This window comes from Cantharellus anzutake (assembly GCF_015039405.1).
Source record: "Cantharellus anzutake strain C23 chromosome Unknown EI90scaffold_7, whole genome shotgun sequence".
Classification (NCBI taxonomy): Eukaryota; Fungi; Basidiomycota; class Agaricomycetes; order Cantharellales; family Hydnaceae; genus Cantharellus; species Cantharellus anzutake.
Genome location: NW_024066957.1, coordinates 876,443 through 894,211, shown reverse-complemented (window position 1 = coordinate 894,211; position 17,769 = coordinate 876,443). Strand labels below are relative to the sequence as shown.

The following is a 17,769-nucleotide window of genomic DNA, read 5'->3' as shown; positions in this document are numbered from 1 at the left end:
TTGTGGCTCTCTCCATGTCATCATTCCAAGGGTAAATACTAGTACAATTCTGGGCAGATCTAACCGTTTGTTGTCGTCGAGGCTGATGTGAAAAAATTCAGAAATGTTTCCCTATACCTGGACCCACAAATCCGTGATTGGGTTCTCTTTCCAATCACGCTCGTCATGGTGTGTACGCCTGTCGAAGATTCGAATCTCCCCACATGCCTTCTCTGTACCTCTTTGGTTATCGGTTTCTTGCATGACTCTGACTACGCGGCGGCCGACTTTTCACTAGATTCTGGTTGGAATCCTGCGGCACTATGTTACCCTCCTCCTCAACTCTCCACCAAAGAAACAGTTGTTACTTGCCATTAGGGAGCAGTAAGTATTATCTTGCTCCTTTTTCTACTGATCTTGTATGCTTACTCCTTTTCCTTCTACTGCACCCCGCCTATCACTTTCTGACTGTTCATCACACAATTATTAGACGGGCCATTTCTCGCTCTCAGATACTTCGAGCCACATCCACGTCCTCCCCCCTTCCACCGCACCTCTATCGCACCATTTCATCACATCTCTACACCGCATTTACCGAAGGGACTTACCTAAAAGACTCTGAATTGTCAGAAGAAGAGAAGAAAGAAAAGGAAGAAAACCCTCCAAATCCACTCACTGATCCAGGTACTATGGATGGCATGGTGGAAGGGCTGAAGAAGCAAATGGTCATGATGGTGCCGCAGATGCTCATTATGGGATGGATCAATTTCTTCTTTCAGGGTTTCGTTTTGAGTACGTTTCCAGCACGTTTCCCCCCCCCCCCCTCCGCACGGAGCACTCCCTCCCATGAGATGGCCAAGCGGAAGGAGTCCTTCTCCCTGTTACTGACATTGTGCCTTAGTTAAACTCCCATTCCCGCTAACGCTTGGCTTCAAATCAATGATGCAGCGTGGCATCGAGACTCCCGATATGGACGTTCGTTGGGTTTCTTCTCTTTCATGGTACTTCCTCAATTTTTTCGGCCTCAATGGACTCTTTCGGCTGCTTCTCGGGTCAGAAAATGGTCAGTATATTGATCCGTTCCGGTTTCTTTTTGTCCAAGCTATTGGCTGAATGCCAATTGTTTCCTACCCATTTATGCACTGCCCTTCCTACAGCCGCAGACTCAACGTCAGATATGGCTGCTCAGGCCTCCCCATTCGGCTCCGTGCTGTCTGGAGCTAACGCACCGCCAGCCGTCGGACCAGGGGCCCCGGATTACAAGAAACTTTTTGCTCAGAAAAGGATAATCTGCAGTTTGCAGAGGGGCAATATAAGTGGGTTTGCGATGATGTAGAAATCAGAGTGTTGGAGCAATGGGGTAAGATACCTGCTATAAGGTGACCCTAGTATAGGTGCATTCGGCTATGCCTCCGTGTAGGTGTTTCCTGTTCCGTTGGACGTTGTGATATAGGGATTATTATTATGATTTTAAGGACAAGAACTCAAGGATTGCGGCCATGTCATATTGAGGGCAAGTTACGATGCATTCGGCCATTGCTCCGTACAACCTCGTCTATTTGTGTCGTGATATAGGGGTTATCGTTATGATGGAGGTTCAAGGACGTGGTATTAAATCTCCGCATAGAGCGCTTACGTTCAGGAGTGGTGGCCAACTGATAAGCGACACAGCGGCGGCCAGCAAGCGCTGGGTCTTAGCTTGGCAATATTCGTGGCCCCACGCACGTGCGAACTCTCACGTTCATCTCACTCGGCAGCGGGAACGCCGGAAAGAAGCTTCCACCCAATAATGGCGGAGCATGACCGTTGGATCAAAACAAGTTGGGGCGCGTGGTTGATTGCATCGGTCTATCCACAGATGTCTACACAGCAAGTCGTTTTGAACTTCTAATCTCAGTTCAAGGCCTCGATCAACATTGCGATACTTAGTCGAACACCGCTGGCTTCGACTGTTGAGTGTGACTCCCCTACTTCTAGTATAGAGGCTGGGTCCTGTCTACGACGCCCCCCTACTTTAATACCAGACTCTTCTTGTTTCTTTCCATCTCGAAACTTCACTGTTGCGGCTCTTTAGCATAGCAAAACCAATCCTGCCAGCGACCCGCTATGAATCCCGAGGCTGTCAAGAACAAGATCAACCTTGAGAATGGGAATGTATGTTTTCCGCTTGGTTTCGATCAACAATGCTAACGACAATTTGTAGCTCGTTATTGGTGCGTATCACATGAAGCCCTCACACTTGCGATGTGACGAGACCGGACGGGACTCTGACCCTTCTTTTATAGTCGCTAGTCTTACCGTCTTGATCTGGGACTGGTTGATCTGTCTGGACCGTGAAGTAAGATGATCAAGAGGTTCGAAGGGAGTGAAGGTGTGATTGACGCTTTTCAACAGCGGCGACATTTCTGGGGATCGAAGCCGAACGCGGGGACCGTCCTATACTTTCTTGTGAGTAAGCTAGTAAGCTATGTCGGCGTGTTACGTGGTTGTGCTAAGACCGCCCCCTCCTTCCAGAATAGGTGATTCTTATTGATACAGGCATAGGCTTGAACAAATCTGACTTTGGGGAGCGTTAATTAGAGGGGTTTCCATGCTGGGCGCCATCTTACATCTCCAAAGTGGGTATTTGGTACTATCATTGTATTGGGTTTGTTTCTGATCATTTCTGTATCGATCCAGCATCAATGTACAATTTTGCTCCTCATACGCAACTTAAAGTACGCTTAAGCATCTCTAAAGCCCTACCCCGTCGTGCTCAAACTCGTTCGTTCCCCTCCTCAGCTATGTGGACCTCTGTTCCACACCGTTACCTCTCTGGCCGCTCTCAATATTGCAATCGTACAGGGTATGCACAGTCACGCCTTCCCCGCCGCAAGAGGGAAGTTGACTACCGTTCGTTATAGTTATCTTAACGATGCGTACATATGCATTGTACAGTTGCAACAAGGTACTCTTATGGACGCTTCTCGTTCTCGTCATGGTGCGTGTAATGTGTCAGACTTCAAAATACACCCTCTGACGTTATCGGATTGATTCAAAATCGGTTAGGGTGGATTGCTGAACCAAGTGCTGTCCATGTGGCTCGGCCCGTCGATAGGTATGGGCTGTATGTTTGCGACATTGATCTTGCCCTCTCATGCTTCGAATTAGTCATCATAAACTCTCAGCCAGCTCCTTATACTGGGTGTCTCATTCGCCTGCCCACATGGTCATGGGAGCGACTCGTTCCGGTTATGGTCTTTGAAGCCTGTATGTCTGACTCCGTCATACTGGTTTGGAGCTGTTAATGATGGTTTTAATTTTTTAGTGTCTATAATACTGTTCACGATCAAGTTCTATTTTTACGTCAAGGTGGGTTCAATGGGTGTAGTACCCAGGATGTTGTTCCGCGATGGTAAGATTGTTTCTTTGTCTTTCATCTCCAAATCACGTCTACATATATCATAAATAGGCTTTATTGGGTTTCTTGGTGAGTGGCAAGCGCGAAGCTCAGATCGACAACTCATTCATTTGAATGCTTACGCTGCATTAGCCACTTCCAGTACGAATCTATATTTTCACGGGGAATACATGCTTACATGCCGTTACTTAGTATGTACATCTATTGGACTACTTGTCCAGATTTTACGGCCAGTAAGTTCGCTACAATTTGACGCCAATCTGAGTCAAAACTTACTATGCTCATTCTCATCTTAGCGACCATTGCTTACTTTCGGCGTTGCGTAAGTCGGAATAGAGAGCACAATTCTTGACAGGCATTCTAACTCTCGCCTAGTCTCACTCCAGTGGTTCCCACCCTCGTTTCAGCCCACATGCTCCTCGATATTAGGGATGTTATGAAAGTTTCTTCTCCAGTAGCCAAGCCGACTCCCCCGACACAATCTCGGTTCCGAAGTTCCCAGCCACCCGGGGGTCTCGTAAGGGGGAGCTTCTCAGGTCAGCAAGTTGATGATGCTGGCCTCCAGAGCCTGGTGCCTGATTTAGAGCGGAGGGGTGTAGACAGTGGAGGAAAATGGATCGAGGACCACGATGACGATGACGATGACGACGACGATGATGACGATGATGACGACGGCGACGACGGCGACAATCGTCGCGACCGGAGAGGATATCACAAGTTTGGGAATGCGGATTCGCTCGAGGAGAACTGGTACGAGATGAACGCTCGGCCATCTGAGACCCGGTACAATCTTAGAGGGACAGCGCCCTCTCTGGACGAAGTCCAACTCCAAGTGAAGGAGCACACCCAGCATTACCCGTTCCTGTAGCACTACCAGCGTTCCCTTCTAGTGTTATCCGCGGCAACGAAGAAGCTGCGGCGGGCAGCAGTGTTGGAGGGCCATACCTTCTTCCCCAAGAACGGACATATCCTTCGCGGGCTGGTGGAAGACGGTTGGAGACGATCCTTTCCCAGCGTTCGGAGGAAGGCGATGTGATTGATATTCAGCAGTGAGAGATAAGAATGAGTCTGCTTGGTGGTAGGGATTTTTTGGGAACATTTAGCGTTATACCCACTCCTTTTTTTTATTACATTTTAATTCACAGTCTGTTTCCTTATATTGCTTTGCTTTACTAACCCCCCGGTCCCGTTCATCTTGGTTAAGGATGACTGTTTGTATTGTTGCATTTCGAGGCTCAGATCTGGGAAATGGTACATGAAGTGGTTGACGATCGGCCCAGAGCCGTGAGAATTACTTGGTTCATGTGAAAGTTGAGGAGCAATTCAATGGGATTGTTCAATGGGGTAACAGTACGGTAGAGTACAGTCCCTGTCTCATTTGGGCTCTCCTCGCTTTACAGTAACATTCCCCTCTTATCCTGACCGCTCATCATGAAGGAGTTTACTCTTGAACAAGTTGCTCAGGTATGGGTTCACACGTGTCCCGTAAATAGAGTTTAAGCGCTCATTCTATTCCACCTTGGGCCTGATGCCTATCGGTTGTGCTGGGAATGCATGCCTGGGAACGTAGCATAACAAAGATGGGGATCTGTTCATTGTAGTCGATGCTAAAGTCTATAACCTGTCAAGGTTTGCAGGCTTACACCCTGGAGGGAAGGCCGTCCTTCTGGACGATGATGTTCGTGAGTTGTGTTCATGCGTGGCAGGCTTTCCCGTTGCACGCGACTACATTAAATGATGTCATACGCTTGTCAATGTCAAGGCGGAAAGGATTGCACGGACCTCTTCTATTCTCTTCATCGTTCAGAGGTGCTTCTCCGACCTCAATACGGTCGTCTTCAGGTTGGAGTCGTCAAAGGGAAGACGGAAAAGCTCAGGCCTCTTCCAGCGGGTTCGCTTAGTCCAGTTCCTTACGGAGGTGAGCACGCGTGACGTGTTCGTTCGAATCTGTCTCATTCACTTCGATCGAACATCCTCAGAACCTCAATGGCTAGTCAAACCGTTCAAGTCGCCGTATTATAATGAGAGCCACCTCCGACTTCAGAGAGAGATGAGGAAACTGTGTGATGAGGTGCATTGTTTCACTTCAATCATCATTTTTAGTGCTTCACCAGTTCTTCCTGCTAGGTTATAATACCAGAAGCCCGGAGAGCCGAGAAAGCAGGGGAGAGAGTCTCACAAGAAGTCTTAAACGAACTTGTGTGGGTTTGTGTTCTGTCAGTGTACACTCCCTTTGCTCACCTGAGCCATTTTGAAAGGAAACGAAACCTCATTGCTATGCGCTTTGGTCCGGGCTCACACCTCAAAGGCCGTAAACTCTTCACCGACATAGACCCCTCCGCGTATGACTACTTCCACGAGCTTATCATCCACCAAGAAATATGCCGATGCGGTCTTCGCGGGTTCATAAATGGCCTCTCCTCCGGCGCTTTGATAGGTCTTCCACCGGTGCTTCATTTCTCCAATGACAAAGAGTTAGGAGAGAAAGTGACGAACGAGGTTTTCGAAGGAAAGAAGTGGCTTTGTTTGGCTATTTCGGAAGCGTTTGCGGGTAGTGATGTTGCCGGAATCAAGTGTACGGCCAGGAAGAGCGAGGATGGAAAGTTTTGGATCGTAAATGGAACGAAGAAATGGATTACGAATGGGATGTTCTCAGATTACTTCACGGTAAGCTTGCCAAGCCTTCCTTTCGCTCGGGATTTATATAATTCACTGGATGCTCATAAACTCGTATCCAGACTGCGTGCAGAACTGGTCCTGTCAGTAGCGTTTGTTTTATTCCACAACACCTCCCATTCTTATTGAATTACAGAAAGGATTCACGATGCTGCTCATTCCTCGCGGGCCGGGAGTCAGTACGACGTATATCAAGACATCTTACTCCTCTGCTTCCGGAACAGCATATGTCACGTTCGACAATGTGCGCGTACCAATCAATCACACGCTCGGCGAAGTAGATCAGGGGTTTAAGATCATCATGTCCAATTTCAATCACGAGCGGTGGATTGTCATTGTTTTTTGTGTGCAGTTGATGCGAAACGTCGTTGATGAGACTTTGAAGTGAGTGTGGATTGGCAGCTCAGATGGGCAATGTGGCCTATCGGCGCAATGGAGTCTGAAGTTTGTATCTGATGGAACTGTCCTTTAGGTGGGCGTCACAGCGCATCGTCTTTGGCAAACCCCTTATTGAGCAGGCGGTTGTTCGCCACAAGTGAGTAGGGACAACTCCATACCTTCGCTGCCGCATACCCACTTGGAGCGTAAACCAGGATTGCGCATATGATCAGCGGCGTTGAGTCGTCCCAAACTTGGTTGGAACATATAAGTGAGCCCCAATTTTTCTTGCTTCTAGGTCGGCGTCTAACCAATTAAAATTTTCACCTTATCTAGCCTATCAAATGAACCACATGGTGGGTACGAGAAATTGGAGACTAAAGAGGGAGAACATTGATGTTGTTGAATGATTCGGTTCAGTCATACGCGGAACAAGCGAAGCATCTTGCTGGGTGAGTTTCATACAAAAATGTTCCGGTTCGTATTGGAAGACTCACTTCAGCCAAAAATGTGAGGCCTATGGCATTATTGAAGCAGAATACGACAAAATTTGCGCAGGATATTGCCCGTGATGCTACCCAGGTAGGTTTTTGACTGTGTTTTATTTACTCCATCTCTAAACTGTCTGATCCTTTGCCAGATATTTGGCGGCCGAGCGGTAAGTCCTGATCTTCGTCTCACAGCACCACCGGCAGCGTACCCAACCTATTACTCCCACCTTTGAACCATAGATCACGCAAAGTGGCTTGGGGGATCTCATCGAGGAGTTCCATCGAACCACTCCGTTTGATGCAATATTGGGTGGCGCAGAAGACGTCATGGCAGATTTAGGCGTCCGTCAGGCTCAGAAGTTCATTCCGAAGAATGTTAGACTCTAGCAATGTCACCTCTAGCATGCGGGATGGGATCAAACTGTGTTTGTGTTAACCGTTTTTATCCTACTAATCGTAAATTGCCTGTATGGCTTCGGGTGTCGGAGTCTTGTCCATCCTCAACATGTACATAAATATGTACTATGAACAAGGCTGATTGACAGCAGTCGACGGTTCCAAATCTTTTCACTGCCCCTAGGGTCTTTCCACAGTTGCATCTCCCTAGCGGCTCATTGAAAACCAGATCAAGATCAACAAAGTTACGTGTTAAGATACTCGCAACAATATTGTCGGGCCCTGGAGAGAGAATGCACTCACTTCTAATTCTGATTGCGCGTGATTGCAGACGAATACATTCGGCCAACTCCGGGCCGATAATGCATTCACATCACGTTATCATCAACCGACCGTGTCACCCCTGCCACACCACACAACCTTTGCGTCTAGGCAAATAGTCGTAGGGGTGATTCAGGGATCTCCCTTTTCATTTTCACAACGCTGTGTCACGCGCAATTTCAACAGAAGGAAGTCCGCACGAGCTCAACAGGTGCTGTGGACGGTTGCCCAGTCATCTCATGCGAGAAGAATAAGAGTGTGGATCCCTTCCAATGCACGCTTACGAGCTGGAATGCTGTTAGCGTTTCCCTAATGCTACCCATTCCGAAGGATGCAGCACCACATCGTTGACGGCCCACGGGCATTTAACCAATGTAGTGAACTGTGCGGCAACTTCATCCTAGCAACCCCAACCCCATCTATGGTGAAGCAGACTAGTAGAGCTGGCTCGATCAGTTGACTACATTCAAATTGAATTCATATCCTGACTTGCCATCGTGCGGAAGGCGAAAATCCAGACACAATTCCCTTTTACGATGTCAGTCTGGAGCCCTCGTCAAAAGGTGGGGGGAAGCAATAATGGTTCGAGTACCCAGGTTTGTCCCTAACACCTTCGTTTGATCGTATTTACACCTTTAAGTTACCCCCAATCACACTGGGGAGCTGATTTATCTTGCTGGAGGGTCCGGGAGTTGGACTACACGTCCTTGGGGTATCTGGATCGTGTTATGGGTCACACGAAGTCGTGTCTCTCAATCGGGGTGGATACTCATGGTCGATACAGGCGGGAGTGACGTTCTTGTCAACATATGGAACATTCAAGACTGGATTTTTGTCCGCACCATAGCGAATGCAGAGTAAGAGAATCTGCAACAGTGGTCTCCGCGTCCTATGCTCCAGACATCCGGTCGTTGCTACAGCATTCTCATTGATGGAGAGTTTGTTACTAGTTCTTCTGAGAGCAACTATATTGACATTGACATTGTGTGTCCTTAAAATCTTCCTATTCCAGCCCCCTGTAACGATATTCGCTTGTCGTCCAGACTGATTCTGAGACGGGGCTGCACAACACCAGGGTCCCTCAACGAGTCAAGGTCACATCGTTGGCTTGGCACCCCATACAGTGGCCTCTATTGGGGGGAGAAAAGGGGAACCACGGATCAGCTTGTTACATGAGTGAACACCGCTTCATGGAGCGATTTCTAATTCAGCGCGTAAAGGAATCTGGGCGATGCGTTTGATTCATGATGATCTCTGATTCTGGTAGCCAATAACTAATCATCAGAAGCGGGTCAGCTATCCATGGCCATAGGGCTCGGAAAGCACCGCATCCCGTTCGATCTGCGAAGTTAAGTCGAGTGCCGCACAGCTAGTACCATAGTAGGGGACTACATGGGAATCCTGAGTGTTGTGGTTTTGTTTTCCCTTTTATCAGTTTCTTCCTTGCCTTCTCAATTCCAAACTTCATAGCTTGGCTGATCGACTACATTCACCCCGTCAACTTTCGAAGTCGGATTCGATAACATGTATACTTGCCCAACTTTCCCCTGAGCATAACAATTGATGCTAACATTCGCATTTCAACAGCCTTGTGGCCGGTGTCGAATGGTTAATAGAATGGCTGTCAATTTCAATCAAATAAGTGTTGGAAAAAACAGCGTTGGTAGGTGTTTGTACGGTGGATGGCAAACCGGTAAAGTATATACACTCGACGTAGGCAACAATAAGTACATGATTCGGGCTTGATTTTAAGCAAGGCAGCTTATGTTTGTTAGCAGGGGCCCTCCTCGATGATCTGCCCAAGTTTCCCTCAGTTGGTTAAGCGGCCAATTGCCATGCTGCAGTGGCTAACCGCGTTTTGTAAGCCTCCTGTCTATTGCGTGCTCTGTACACATGAGTTTTTCTTGTATGACAATCTACTATTGTTGGATTCGATTCAGGCGGCGACCGGCCATGATGCCTGAACCACCTTGTCCTGTTCCGTTACGGACATTTCATCTCCAAACACTGTGGGACTTGTAATGAGCTGGAGAATAAAATTATACCCATCGAAAAGAAAAGAACCATTAAAATACAAGATCGACGTGTAGAACAAGCATGTCGTGAGGATTGTAGGATATAGGATGATGCTGCACTAAGGGACGAGAGCAAGGCCAGTTCTAGTCTGATTTCTTCTTTTTCTTTGCCTCTCCATCACCGTCCTCCGTCTGCGCTTTGAGAGCCCGTGCGGCTTCCTTGGCGGCCCTCTTCTCAAGCTTTCGCAGCCGTTTTCTTTCTTTCTCCTTTTCCTCGTCTTCGTCCTCATTGTTATCGGCACCATCTACTTCCATCCTCTCCCCCTGATCGTCATTGGAATCTTCCTTCCTAGCCTTCTTGCCTTTTTTCGCCTCTTTCGCGGCGCGATTCTCCTCCTTCCTCTTTAAGCGGTCCGCCTTCACCTCTTCAGCTGCCTTAAGAGCAGCTTTGACGGGTTCAGGGGGGAGGGCAGGTTGACGGAGTCCGCAGCAGTGTTATACTTAGCGGTGGCTGGACCACCACTCATCTCGAACTTGGGGTGATTCCTCGATACCCGACCTCGTTGTCCTGGTGCTGGATTTAGATCTGATCGGTACGATAAAGCACGAATGCGACTCTCGAGTTTGGCGCGATATGCAACGCCAATGGATGGCGCCTGGTCATCAGACTTTGTGTTTACATCGGCGATAGCGTCTACGCGGGCAGAGAGAGATGTCTTGGTAGCAAGCATGCGTGACATCTTGCCCTTAAGTTTGGGAGGAGTTTGGCTAACAAGTGAAGCCTGGGCGATGTTAGAGCGTCGACAGTGACTTAGTGGATGGGGACGCACATGGTACAATAGGCCATACTTAGGAGTGTTGTGTTTTGCCTTGAGAGCTCGGAACAGGGCTTTCTCGGCACCGAAAATTTGTACAGTGCTCGCAGGTTGTTTAGCAAGGTTGTTCAAGCTGCCCGCATGGCTTATCAGACGGGCGCCAATGAACTCACCAACTAGGGCGGTGAGGTTGGGAGCAATGGCATGCATGCGATTTTGCAGGTACTCGCCCAACTGTGAGCGATATTCGGTGATAGAGATAACCTGGTCACAAAGGTGTCGGATATGCTCCATGTCACCTTCGGAGATTTCACTACCCATACTGATTTCAGAGGAAGCTTTGACTGCGGCTTCAAGGTCCTCAGGCAGTATGTCAGCAAGGGATGTTATGGCCGCATTTGTACGGATTCCTAACAAGCAAAGCATAAGGGAAGTTTGGAGGTAAATTGGCAGTGGCGTACCCAGGGTTTTGACCACCTTGGCGTATGCCAGATTATCAACAACGATTTTGCCCATCTCGGGGAAGTGCCAACCGTACCATTCCTGAAATAAAATTAAAACAGAAGGTAATAGAATCTGATCTGATGAAGGTGCAAAGAGGGGAGTCTCACCTTAATTCGCATGGAGTACACATTAATCTCTTTATCCAGATCATCGATCAGAGCAACAGCTTGAATAACCATCGTGTCAATTTTGTCTGGGGAGAATTTGAGCTTGAATCTAGGAGATCATGAGAAGCACGTTGTTTTTTCTTCGAGCGGCGAATGAACACACCTCGACAAGGAGTGACTGAGGCCTAAATTCATGGTGGCCATATCCTGTGGATTAAGACCATCTAACAGGGTAGCCAGCTGCCCGCGAATTCCCCGGAATAGATCAAGCGATGTACTGTCTGATACGACATCGATTCCGAGCTTCTTGTGTATGGAAGATGCTGTATAAAAGACAACCAAGTAGTGAGGGGAGTTTAGCGCGGGATTTCAATCGAACAGCGAGAATAGCTCATCGTTCACCTAATGTTTTATCAATAACGGCCAGCTTGTCCTTTTTCCCCCTTTTTACGACCTCATCTGTGAGGAAGTCTTGGAGTGCTTTCGATAGTTTGCCTTCCTGCATTGCGGTGATGTCCTCGACCGCATCGGCGGTGGAGCCAAAGCGGTGAATGGCCTTTAGTTTTATGCTAGCGCCCCAAAGGAGACCGAGTCATACGTAGAGCACTGCAATAAGTACCAAACCTCTACACAAGGTTGAGAGGGAGATATTCTTACGCTGCATTTGCCCGTTCTGGAGTCTCGAACTCCTTCCATATGTCCGTGCTTGAAAACTTTCCTTCATTAAACTTAAATAGACAGAAACCCAATGGGGTCTCAAAGAGTACTAGCATGTTGAAGATTGGGATCCAATGTTAACTGCTTGAAAAAATAGACCGAAGAAGCTTTCAATTGAACAATTATCGGAATACGCCGATTCGCAATGGCGTGTTTTTTTTTTTTTTGTGGAGTGCGGTATGTCAATGTGTGGTGTAAAAAGACGGAATAACATACAGTGCAGTCAGTATTATACGCAATAAGGAGATAGGCAGTAAATCCAAGCAACCAATAGATCACGAGTGACGCGATGAGATCTCAAACTCTGATCAATCCGTTATCTATACCTGTCAACGACGACCGCATGATATTGCTGTGGAAGATGCAAGGAATGGTTGACACTGGGGCCTTTAGCCCTGGCATGTCGCATAGCCGACCCTCGTCCAACGGTTCCATGAGTGAGCCCTTGCAGAGTCATTGTGTCGCTCAGTCCAAAGGCGGCAATACTCTGCTGGGCATCTCTAAATTCCTTCTCCTCAACGCGATCAAGACGTTGTCTGTGTAGAATTTCTGCCCGTATCTCAGCTTGACGTTGAAGCTCATAGTCTGAGTCATCGCTCAAGAAGTCTGTGAAGTCTGACGAACCGCCCGCGGTGCTGGACCCCCCGTCATCAATACTATAAGAGCCTACGGAGGTAGCAGAGCCATCAGAGCTATCTGAAGAAGAGGATGAGGTGGAGTGATTAAGGGGGTTGGAGGTGGAAGATAGGTGGTTCGATGGCATGCTGGATGTAAGCGCCAGGCCTTGCAGAGCACGATCCAAAGCGTGCACGCGTGCCAAATCTTCTGAAGACAAAGTGCTGCGATCTGCTGCCACCATACCCTCCATAGGTGTCCGGACTGCGGGTGGAGTCGCATTCCTATTTGCTTCTGGCATGACGACTGGGACGTCAATCGACCGAGGCGATGCATTTGGCCGTATGGATGCGCGGTTGCGGAGAGATAGCGTCGCGTCTTCTCTGGGGTAGAAGGCGCTTTGGTTTTGGATGGCGATGGTGGTACGGCGCGGTGTGGACGCGTCCGGCTCAACCGGGGGGAATAACGACGGATGTTGGAGGCCACAGTTTCGCGAGGAACCACAAAGGAGGATCTCTCGACGGTGACAATGTCTGATTGGGGAGCAAGACGCTGCCGGGTGGAAGCTAGCTCATTATGTTGACGGGCGGGCGGTGTGGTTGGTTCGTCAGGAGAACCGGAGCTGCTGTTTTTGTAATGGGTTGGTGTTCCGGTTCCCTTATTAGAGCGCGCTTGCGCTTGCGCATCTTTTGATGCCGTAGCCACGATCGGCGGCGTACTGGGGCGCTCGCGTTTACCGTTACCAAAAGCGAGTGGACTGCTTGATCGGGGAACCGGGTCCGTCGCGACTCGAGGTGGCTGCACACGACTGTTTGGTGAATGAGACCGTGGCACCGGCCATGTTGTCATTGGCTTTGCCGTGGGGGAAGATCGGAGCTTTATGCATGGCTCCTCACGCATTGAGGGTGACGACGAAGAATCTCGCGAAGTTTGCGGGGTGCTGCCCTTGTGCCCCTCGTTGGAAGACGCAACGTGTGATAATTTGAAGATAGAGCTGACGGCCGGCCAGTCGGCTTTATCTATGTAGAGTTGGTAGTCTTGGGCGGAGGGGGGGCGACCTGACGAAAGGAGGTGCGAAGATGAGAAGAGGGGGAGGTCCCAAGGGGCTGCGGTACCCTTAAGGGGGAAGATCTACGTACAGCAGCCGGGCCAACCAGGATTGCTAAGACGGTCTCTTTGGGTTCCGTCTGGATGCCTTTCAGCCCACTATGATGGACGAAGGGCATGAGGCGTACACGTGTAGGTCATTAGGACAAGTACATAACCAAATAGAATCAGCAAAGTACAACTGACCTTGCAGTAACCACACCCATTGAAGGTGTTTATCTCAGCGTTGCGATAGTGAATAATGTTCGCTCCTCGAGGATGATTCTCACGGCTCTGACAGATGCCCATCGCTTGCACATGGGGACACGCTGTTCGAGACTTCTGATACACCAATTTGGTGACAGCGCACATCTTACATGTGGCTGTCTGGTATTCGACGGAATCTTCAGCGTAGCACATATGGTGAAGTACGGGTCAGCGGAGATGTCTTGGGGCGAGTGAGGGATACTTGTAGGCGCTTGGGTTAAGGGAGAGGAAAGAAACATGTTGCGATTCAAAAGTGGCCGGGGTTTTTATACATCTTGACTGATATTTCACCCTTTCAGTGCGACGCAGCTGCCTGGTTTTTTGAGGTTTTATTTCCCGACGATGCGGCCTGGGCAGCTCTTTCTTAATCATCTTCAATGTTCCTGAGGTAACTTCGGTCCATCAGTTAGAAATACATTTCAGACTCTCAGACAGAACCGGCCAGAGGAGAACCAGCCAACCATATCTGGCATCAGTGCAACTAATGGACTGCCGTTCACTTCCGAGGTGGTCTCTCCAATGATTCTAGGTCGAACATGGACTGTTCGAGAAACCCTTGACGATGGTCGTTCATCAGGAGCTTGCAACCCGCACAAAAACCGTCTGCTCATTCTTCGCCATCCAGGGTACCCGCAACACACAGACACGTGGAGACCGTACGTCCAAACTCCGCCTCTTGGGTTGCTTGGCCCCTTTTGAGAGTTTGTCAAGCTGGTTTCCCTTTTGTGGCCGAGGAAACTGCCGAATATTCGTTCTGTATGATACTCACAGCACTTTCGGGCGACGGCCACTGGTCCGCGGAAAAGCCTTTCGCATACCTGTTGCAGATAGATGACGTGAAGATATTGCTTGACTGCGGGTCTCCAGAATGGTGCACGGAAAATGGCCAAGCAGATTGGACATCGTATACCTCGGCGCTTAAAGCGTGAGCCTCGCTCAGCAATTACCCTAATTGTTTGATAGACACCCTTCTACAAAGCATTGCGCCATCAGTTGATCTTGTCCTGTTCTCACACGGGGATCTGAGCCACATCGGCCTTTACGCGTATGCCCATTCCAGGTGGGGGTTACATGCCCCTGCGTATGCCTCATTACCCGTCCAGGCCCTTGGGAAACTTGCCGTTTCCGAAGAGGCGGAAGGCATACGGTCTGAGCAAGACGTGGAGCAGCAAGAAATGCCCGCTGGAAACCAACCGGACGGAGAAGCACCTGATAATGAACACGCGTCTACCGCCAGTAGCAAGCCCTTGATTCCTACACTCAAAGAGATATCCATAGCCTTTGATTCTCTCATCACCTTGAGATACTCTCAACTTGCTCATCTCTCTGGTAGTTGGTTTCTTTTGTTATTTTAATGCCACTGAGCCCCACGACATTTAGGCAAATGTCAAGGATTAACCATTACGCCATACGCCGCTGGCCATACACTCGGTGGCACAATATGGAAAATTCGATCGGCATCTTCAGGCACTATCATGTATGCTGTGCATTTAAACCATATGAGCGAGCGGCATTTGGATGGCACGGTGCTTATCAAAGGGGGCGTCAGCGGAAGTTCAGTCTTCGAGCCCCTTGCTCGGCCAGATCTCCTAATCACCGATGCCTCACGCACTCTTCTGACGGTTCCACGACGGAAAGATCGCGATGCTGCTCTGCTAGGCATGTCTATTGATCTTCATCAACTGTGCGATTCATCTAACAATGGTCGCTTCTTCAAGAAACCATCACTACTGCATTGGAAAATTCCCATTCGGTCTTCCTCCCCTGCGACTCTTCAACTCGCTTACTGGAGCTTCTTGTTTTACTAGACCAACATTGGACATTTGCCCATCTGCGAGTGCCGATGTGTCTCATTAGTCGAACTGGGAAAGAGATGTTAAGCGTCATCCGAACTATGGTTGATTGGATGGGTGGAGCTATTGCAAGAGAAGACGTCAGTGTGCCGGTCAGTCGGTCCGGTCAAAGAAGACGAAACGACTACGAGGACGATCTCGTTAATCCTGCACTCCGTTTACGGTGGGTTTCATACCCTGTCAACCATCACATCGCGTCTCATGTCCTCCCTCATTGCTTCGTTGCTCATCATTACGTGTGTCTGAACGGATTTGCCGTACCCACTTTCGCCCAGTTATCTCGAATGTTTCTCCTCTCCAGACGCGGTAACCCGGAAGTATCCATCGAATATGCCGAAACTCATTCTCGCTGTCCCACTAAACCTTTCGCATGGGCCTTCTCGACAGTTTTTCACTGAACTTGCCTCTGTTACCGGAAACCTTCTGGTTCTAACGTCCCGTGGTGATCCGGGCACACTGACTCGCTTGCTGTACGACCAGTGGCATGCCGCTCAGAAAAACGATCACACTCTAAAAGTTGGGGAACCGATTGATGGGACTGGCGAAGTTTTAAATGTAGTGGTAAGCATAGGCATACTGTTGTTGCCTCCAAACCTTCTTCACTGATTCTTTGCTTTCAAGTTGCGCTTGAAGGTGCCATTGCAGGGCGCTGAGTTGGAGGCATACGTCGCTGAAAAACGTGCTATCAAAGAACGGGAAGCCCTCCAGCAAGCGACCTCAGCACGCACCCAGCGACTGCTTGAAGCTGATGAAGGTGAAGAAAGTAGTGACGAGGAAGACAGTGATGGCGGTTCCGAGGCAGGAGGTGGTACTAATGATGCTCATGATGGGGATGTCACTATGGATGGAACCCGCTCGAGATCGGGCAATGCGGGCGGAGATGCTCAGGGTGGACTTGACTGGTCCCTTCTAGATGCTGACGACACTCAGTCTCGGGCCCAACAACTCTCGTTCGATATTTATTTGAAGGGGAATGTCTCTCGTGCAACGTCGTTCTTCCGAAGCACTGTCGCTGGTGTATCGTCTACTCAGCAGGCGGGTCTGACGAGATTTCGTATGTTTCCTGTTGTGGAGAGGAAAAAACGAATCGACGCGTATGGTGAAACGCTTGACGTTGGAATGTGGATGAGGAAAGGAAGGGCGCTCGAGGAAGATAGCCGCACCGTTGAGACGGAGGAAATGGACGTGGTAGAAGCACAAGATGAGGTGTGTTGCCCGATATCCTCGTGGAATAAATTATGGCCAATACGTGTTGCGATCGAAGGCGGCGGAAGAAGTGCCATCGAAATTCGTCGCGGAGAACGTGCCTGTTCGACTAGCGTGCCAGATCTTCTTCGTGGATATGGAAGGACTCAATGATGGCCGCGCAGTCAAGACTATCGTACCCCAAGTAAATCCCCGGAAGATGGTGAGCGAGTGCTCTCTTTATCTAGTAAACCAAGCTCAGCCAATTTCCACAGATAGTTGTCGGAGCATCATCCGAAGCAACGGAGGCCTTGATTCACAGTTGTGGCTCAATCAGAGCGATGACGAAGGAGATCTTTGCGCCAGCTGCTGGGGAACGCCTGACGATAGGTCAACAGACGAATACATTCACTGTCTCACTATCTGATCAACTTTTGGATTCAATAATGATGTCGAATGTGAGTATATCTTCAGGCTTCTGTACTGTCAGTGTTAAATTTTAGACTAGTTCGAGGACAATCAAGTAGGCTTTGTGCATGGAAGGATAACGATGAGCGCAGACTCCTCTATCCCCATCCTCGAACCAGTCGTGAATGCGTCCTCAGCCTCCGCTCAATGGAACAGGGTTCCTGGGTGCATTCCTCAACTTCCCAGGTCTACTCTTGCCCCACGTGCTAGTTGTTCTCTAGCACCTTCCACTATTATCGGCGACCTGAAATTGACGGCGTTAAAAAACCGTCTCGGAGCAGTCGGCATCAGTGTCGAATTCGCTGGTGAGGGTGTTCTTGTATGTGCTTCCCCTAGTGGAAGCGATTATGTCACAGTGAAAAAGGTGGGAAAAGGACAAGTCATCCTTGAGGGATCTCCATCCGAGCTATATTACTCCGTGAGGGATGAGGTGTACGAGCTACACGCAATGCTTGAGACTTGACATCTTATGTCACCATCTATATCCCGTATGTCA

General features: G+C 49.1%; 6 protein-coding genes across 6 annotated transcripts; 4 read left to right on the top strand and 2 right to left on the bottom strand.

Moving 5' to 3' along the window:
• Positions 1–165: 165 nt before the first annotated feature.
• Positions 166–1,362, top strand: EI90DRAFT_3144215 (integral membrane protein DUF106-domain-containing protein; the record flags this gene model as incomplete). The annotated part of the gene is made up of 6 exons (XM_039065118.1): positions 166–168; positions 278–363; positions 470–771; positions 881–1,042; positions 1,137–1,216; positions 1,264–1,362. The coding sequence occupies 6 exons, from the start codon at positions 166–168 to the stop codon at positions 1,360–1,362; spliced, it is 732 nt and encodes a 243-aa protein (XP_038920842.1).
• A 595-nt stretch (positions 1,363–1,957) lies between these two features.
• On the top strand, positions 1,958–3,317 carry EI90DRAFT_2435630 (uncharacterized protein). Its single transcript, XM_039053029.1, has 11 exons — positions 1,958–2,133; positions 2,183–2,192; positions 2,265–2,317; positions 2,374–2,427; positions 2,494–2,498; positions 2,560–2,597; positions 2,659–2,696; positions 2,761–2,824; positions 2,883–2,926; positions 3,130–3,228; positions 3,287–3,317. Exons 1-10 carry the CDS (start codon positions 2,086–2,088, stop codon positions 3,136–3,138), a joined length of 363 nt encoding a protein of 120 aa, XP_038920841.1. The 5' UTR covers positions 1,958–2,085; the 3' UTR covers positions 3,139–3,228; positions 3,287–3,317.
• Positions 3,318–4,810: 1,493 nt separating this feature from the next.
• On the top strand, positions 4,811–7,311 carry EI90DRAFT_3144214 (acyl-CoA dehydrogenase/oxidase; the record flags this gene model as incomplete). The annotated part of the gene is made up of 14 exons (XM_039065117.1): positions 4,811–4,843; positions 4,950–5,061; positions 5,142–5,297; positions 5,359–5,450; positions 5,507–5,580; positions 5,638–6,046; positions 6,192–6,439; positions 6,528–6,590; positions 6,649–6,704; positions 6,770–6,789; positions 6,854–6,885; positions 6,949–7,015; positions 7,074–7,091; positions 7,165–7,311. The coding sequence occupies 14 exons, from the start codon at positions 4,811–4,813 to the stop codon at positions 7,309–7,311; spliced, it is 1,527 nt and encodes a 508-aa protein (XP_038920840.1).
• A 2,489-nt stretch (positions 7,312–9,800) lies between these two features.
• On the bottom strand, positions 9,801–11,855 carry EI90DRAFT_3118027 (uncharacterized protein; the record flags this gene model as incomplete). Its single annotated transcript, XM_039063053.1, has 8 exons — positions 9,801–10,091; positions 10,136–10,438; positions 10,487–10,881; positions 10,933–11,014; positions 11,083–11,191; positions 11,246–11,405; positions 11,485–11,651; positions 11,740–11,855. 8 exons carry the CDS (start codon positions 11,853–11,855, stop codon positions 9,801–9,803), a joined length of 1,623 nt encoding a protein of 540 aa, XP_038920839.1.
• A 9-nt stretch (positions 11,856–11,864) lies between these two features.
• EI90DRAFT_3039842 (uncharacterized protein) lies at positions 11,865–14,191 on the bottom strand. The gene is made up of 4 exons (XM_039058973.1): positions 13,708–14,191; positions 13,554–13,620; positions 12,901–13,472; positions 11,865–12,862 (listed from the first exon to the last, which is right to left on the bottom strand). The coding sequence occupies exons 1-4, from the start codon at positions 13,918–13,920 to the stop codon at positions 12,116–12,118; spliced, it is 1,599 nt and encodes a 532-aa protein (XP_038920838.1). The 5' UTR covers positions 13,921–14,191; the 3' UTR covers positions 11,865–12,115.
• EI90DRAFT_3151564 (beta-lactamase-like protein) lies at positions 14,072–17,736 on the top strand (the record flags this gene model as incomplete). Its single annotated transcript, XM_039065732.1, has 11 exons — positions 14,072–14,155; positions 14,203–14,423; positions 14,479–14,692; positions 14,747–15,096; positions 15,148–15,426; positions 15,486–15,783; positions 15,896–16,181; positions 16,242–16,826; positions 16,885–17,028; positions 17,081–17,263; positions 17,314–17,736. The coding sequence occupies exons 2-11, from the start codon at positions 14,330–14,332 to the stop codon at positions 17,734–17,736; spliced, it is 2,856 nt and encodes a 951-aa protein (XP_038920837.1). The 5' UTR covers positions 14,072–14,155; positions 14,203–14,329.
• Between the last annotated feature and the right edge of the window lie 33 nt (positions 17,737–17,769).

Bases quoted from the DNA above. Each gene is read 5' to 3' on its own strand.
- EI90DRAFT_2435630 (XM_039053029.1), top strand. From the start codon at position 2,086: ATGAATCCCGAGGCTGTCAAGAACAAGATCAACCTTGAGAATGGGAAT. The intron at 2,697-2,760 runs GTACGCTTAAGC...TCCCCTCCTCAG, and splicing joins CTCCTCATACGCAACTTAAA to CTATGTGGACCTCTGTTCCA. The intron at 2,825-2,882 runs GTATGCACAGTC...CGTTCGTTATAG, and splicing joins CAATATTGCAATCGTACAGG to TTATCTTAACGATGCGTACA.
- EI90DRAFT_3039842 (XM_039058973.1), bottom strand. From the start codon at position 13,920: ATGTGCTACGCTGAAGATTCCGTCGAATACCAGACAGCCACATGTAAG. The intron at 13,621-13,707 runs GTCAGTTGTACT...CGTCCATCATAG, and splicing joins ATGGGTGTGGTTACTGCAAG to TGGGCTGAAAGGCATCCAGA. The intron at 12,863-12,900 runs GTGGCCTCCAAC...CCCCCGGTTGAG, and splicing joins TTGTGGTTCCTCGCGAAACT to CCGGACGCGTCCACACCGCG.